Raw genomic sequence first — 4,769 nt, forward strand, 5'->3', positions numbered from 1 at the left:
GCATTCCTGGGCCCAGGAACACCTCTACCACCACGGGTCTCGATAGTCTAGTAGTTCCCAACTAGGCTTCTGTGGTTTACGCTTTAGTTGAAACCCGTTAGTGATTCCCGGTGTTTTCAAGACAAAGTCCGATCTCGGCCTAATGTTCACAGTTGTTCACTCTCTGGCCCCTGTTTACCTCTCCAGGCTCTGGAGAGGCTCCATTCTTCTAGCACTCCCTTTTCCAGCCAGATTCCCTGTACCTGTCCATGATTCAGGACCTCTACAGGCCGTGCTTTCTCCCACTCCCTGCCCTCCATCCAGCCAACGCCTACTCATCCTTCAAAACTCACCCCTCAGGAACAGATCCCATGCTGAACCCTGTCAGCTTGTTATGCTGCTATTAAATTTATGTGTCTGTTCTACCCTCTAGGCTGTGAGCTTCTTGAGAAGCAGTATCATGTGGGGATTAAGAGCACAGGCTCTGGAGCCCTGCCACCTGGACCAGATCCCAGCTCTGCCGCTTCTCAGCTGCGTGAGTAGGAAGCTACTTAACCTCCATGCTTCAGTTTCTTCATCTGTAAAATGGAGATAACAATAGCACGTACCTTTTAGGGTTGTTGTGAGGATGATATGAATGACTACAACTCACATGTGAAGTGCTGAGTGCCTGGCACATAGTAGTTGCTATAAGCACTATAATCCTCAGCACCTAGCCCACTGCTAGAATGGTAGGCTCTCATTAAATTTTTATCAATAAGTAAATGGAATGCAGTCCCCCTGACTCTCACAATATCCCCAAGAAGTTAGCCGAGCCCATGGTATGTCTCTTATGGGTAGAGACATAGGTTCCAGAGGGGCTTAGTGACTTCCCACGCCCCATGCCCAAGCCCCACAGACACACCGTCTCTGGTCTGTGCCCTCCCCGGCCCCTCTGCACAGGCTCCAGGGACTCTCCCCTCACCTGCCACGTCTCCCTGGAGTCGCCGGGCCTGGGCTCGGTTGCTGTAAGCCGAGGCCCTCTCAGGCAGCAGGTTGATGGCTTGGCCAAACTTCTCCAGGGCTGTGCTGAGGTCGCCAGCCTCTGCTGCCATCACCCCTTGCAGCTCCAGGGCCTTGGACTGCTCCAGCTGCGCTCGAGGGAAAACTCCATCTGTGCCAGGGAGGGAGCCAGGAGGGGACAGGTGTGCAGTTGGGAGCAGGAAGCAAAAGCCACCTGGGGCTTTGGCAACCTGGGACACGAGCCAGGGCTGACTGGGCAGGAGTGTAGGTCACAGCAGGAGTCAGATGCAGTGTTTGGGGCAGGGGGAACTGAGGTCAGCAAGGCAGAGAGCTAGCACTGCTTAAAGTTCCAAAGGGACCTGGGAAAGGGGCCTTGGTTGGCTCCCCACTGCCAAGAGAATGAAACCCAAACTCCTTAGCCTGTAGCTAAATGATTTGCTCAAGGTCACACCGCCCATAAGCTGCACAGCTTGGATTTGAACCCAGGCCTTCCTGGCTCTTCAGCCTGTCTCCGTTTTGTTCTACTCCACTGCTTCCAACAGGAAGGCCTCCATGATATACCCGGGTCATGAAAACCATTTCCAGTGTTTCTCTCAGCTTTTCAGCCTGAAGTTTCATTAAGGCTTAGGTTTCACTGCTTTAGAAACAAAGGGCATCAAAAACGCCTGACGCGGAAAGCAGGCCCCCTTAGGGGCTGGTGGAAAAGCCAGTGAGCGTGCTCGCTCTGGAAGAATTAGCTCAGGGCTTGGCTTGTAAGGTGTGTGACACTGAATATACTTGCTTAGGTTGGAGCCCTTCAGCTGAGCCACCCCCTGCCCGGTTTCTTTCTTCCCTGCTGTGGAGGGTGACATACTCTGTTGTGACAGAGACGTGAGCGTTTCACATGGCCCCTCTCCCCATCAGCACAGTTAAGCTTGGACCATGGGGTGAACTGAGTGGGGAGGTAAGTTCAGAGTTGGGTGGTGGAGAAACCTGGCTTTCTCCTCTGGGCACTGTGACTCTTGCCAAGCCCCCATCAGTGCACTGAGGATCAGCAACCATCATCCAAGGGTCGTGGAACAAGGGCCCTCGTAAGACCACCTACCTCTGCCACCCCGGCGAGGCAGCAGACCAGCCAATGTGGAGAGCTATACTCCAAGGTCGAATACTGACCTTCATCTCCTTCCTTCTCTGTTTCCTCTCCCAGGTCCAACCCAACAATGTCTCCAAACGGAGTGTCGGGGTTGAAGATGGCCTGCAACACTGCCTGATCATTTGGAGTCCCCATGGTACTCAACTCCAAAATCCAAAAAGGTGACTCCCCGTGAGAGGGAGGAAAAAGGGGTGAGGGCCGAGCCTCCAGCCAGCTGATCCAGAGGGAGGAGGTCCGTTTGAGGACCAGCCCACTTGAGGAGGAGTGTTGACCATTCCTTGGCTGCAGTGTAAACTCAGCCCCCTTTAACCTGGGGATAGTGACCCTGGCTTGGCAGAATATATTTACAAACATTTCTCAACTGCCTCCCTACCCCCACCCCAGTCCTAGGGAGAAACAGAGTAAATAAATTGCATTTCAGCTTTAAGGTGGAGTGGAGCAAAGAGAGGGTACTGCCCAGGCTCTCCCTGAAATGCTTTCATTTTATTATATTCGTAGATCGGGAGGAACTCATTAGAAGCCAACGCTTGACCACCTGTGGATGAAGAAGGGGGACATGTACGAAGTAAAGGCACTATTCCTTTGTCCTCTTGACCCCTTCCTCATATTCAGAGTTCATTAGGTCCTGAACATACATCACTGATGAATAAGGGAAGAAAATACGGTCAAGAGAGACAGTGTAGAGTGGGGCCTGAAGGAAGGCAGTGGGGAATGATTTCACGATTCCACCTTAAAAGAAAGGACTGTGGGAGGGACTTTGTAATCAGGTCACCGGCCACGCCCCTCCCATTAGTCCACCTCAGCCAAAGCCAAAAGAAAGTTCAACCATGTGCAGCAATAAACTTGACATGTTTATTAATTAAACTATCACTTAAATAAAAAAAAGTGCATAGAAAATAAACATGTTTAAAAACTCCTTTTTTTTTTTACAACTATGTACACTTTTTACTTTTACATTCAGTCTTTCGTAGACAGCTTTCAGCATTATTATTTTTTGAACTATTAAAGTATTTTCCTTCATCCCTGTCACAGGGAGTTAACACTGATGGACTTTAGACACATTTTTTTTTCCTTTATTTTTCTCTTTTTCTCTAACCAGAAGCTTGGAAGAACACAAGGAAAAAAAAACCGAAAGATCTGTTATACATGATAAAGTTGTCAAGAAATGTCTTATTTCTAGAAAAGAAGCTTGTCATCTGTTGAGCTTTTGAAACAATTATTCAACTACCTGTATTTACTAAAGAGACTGTTAAAAGTTCAATAAAAGAAACACCACAAGTCTATTTTCTTGGTTGAAAGACAGAACTAGAGTACCTCGGAACAAGATACCAGGAAAGCACAGAACACAATTTTCCCCTAAATGCAAGGTGGTAACCCCAACATTCATAACCAAAAATAGAGAAACAAGGAGTACAGGTACTGACTGGCAACATTCACAGGCAGAAAAAATCCAGGTGACACCATTTCTGCATTTCTCTCTGATCCCAGGAATGGACTATTCCGCCATCACCTTAGGATGGGTCCCCCCCCATTGCGGGGGGATCAGAGGAGCGCCAGACTGACATTTTCCTGCCACTACTAGCAACTGTAACACAATCCTTATCTATAGTGTTAAGAGAATTAAAAGCCATGGACTGAACTAGGCTTTGTTACATGGTGCATTACTATATTAGTTCCTATATATATCATATTTATATTTATTTGAAAACCAAAACAAAAAAGTTGCAAGTTTTCAGAGTGTGAGACTTGACTGGTATTCATGATTCGGCACAAAACCATCTGCTAGATAACCTTGTATTGCTTTAAAATGAAGGAAATGAAACATAAAATTACACCCAGCCCTTTGCAATGACCCGCTTTTCCTTTAAAAAAAAAAAAAAAACCAAAAAAACCACAACTTGACTTCTATTTAAAAAAATCCCAAATCAAACTTAACATCTGACAAGGTTTTGACCTTTAGTATTTTCAGATATTTGATTGAACGGCAGTCCTTTAGAAAGATACATTCATTAAAAGGTTTTTTTTTTGTTTTTTTGTTGTTGTATTTTTTTTTTTTTTTTTTTTTTTTTTTTAAAAGTTTTTTTTTTTTTTTTTTTTTTTTTTTTTTTTTTTTTTTTTTTTTTTTTTTTTTAAATCAAGGGAGCTGCATGGTGCTCACGGCATTGGCCGGGGGTTTGACAGAGGCAAGCGGGGTGGTGGAGTGGATCCCGGCAAAGGAGTCTGGTTGAAAACGTATATGTAGCTGCCAGGGCTTCCCCCTTGATTCTTGTCATTGGTCTAAAAACAGGAGGGGCCGGGCTGGAGGTGGCGGACGGTAATGGAGGGAGCCAAGGGACCAAGTTCCGGCCAAAGGGTCAGCGCCATGCAGCTATTCTGGTTACACAGTTGTCACTGGCCACCAGGAAATGCAGCCACAACAGGTTCTAGCAGCAAAGCTGTGAGCTGGCTCTGTCACTGAGAACTGACCAGGTTTGCAGCTGTTGACTCCTTAGGAATTCGGGATGCCCCTTAGGGGATTCTTGGGAATGACCCACCACAGTTCCTCAGTCTGCACTTTTGTGCGGAGATTCCCTTGGTCACTTTCAAAAGAAACTCGGAGGTGTTTTGGAGATAGCTATGCCATTTTTTTTTTTTTTTTTTTTTTTTTTCTTTTTTT

General features: G+C 46.7%; 1 protein-coding gene across 1 annotated transcript in view; it reads right to left on the bottom strand.

Moving 5' to 3' along the window:
* Positions 1 to 2,298, bottom strand: part of TTC36 (tetratricopeptide repeat domain 36) — a 4,028-nt gene extending 1,730 nt beyond the window's left edge. The window contains exons 1-2 of the mRNA XM_007456313.1: positions 2,134 to 2,298; positions 944 to 1,132 (exon numbers count right to left, since the gene is read on the bottom strand). Of these exons, the coding sequence (XP_007456375.1) occupies positions 944 to 1,132; positions 2,134 to 2,248 (304 nt within the window). The 5' untranslated portion in view covers positions 2,249 to 2,298. The remainder of the gene's footprint in view (positions 1 to 943; positions 1,133 to 2,133) is intronic.
* Between the last annotated feature and the right edge of the window lie 2,471 nt (positions 2,299 to 4,769).

This window comes from Lipotes vexillifer, unplaced genomic scaffold (assembly GCF_000442215.2).
Source record: "Lipotes vexillifer unplaced genomic scaffold, Lipotes_vexillifer_v1.1 scaffold753, whole genome shotgun sequence".
Lineage (NCBI taxonomy): Eukaryota > Metazoa > Chordata > Mammalia > Artiodactyla > Lipotidae > Lipotes > Lipotes vexillifer.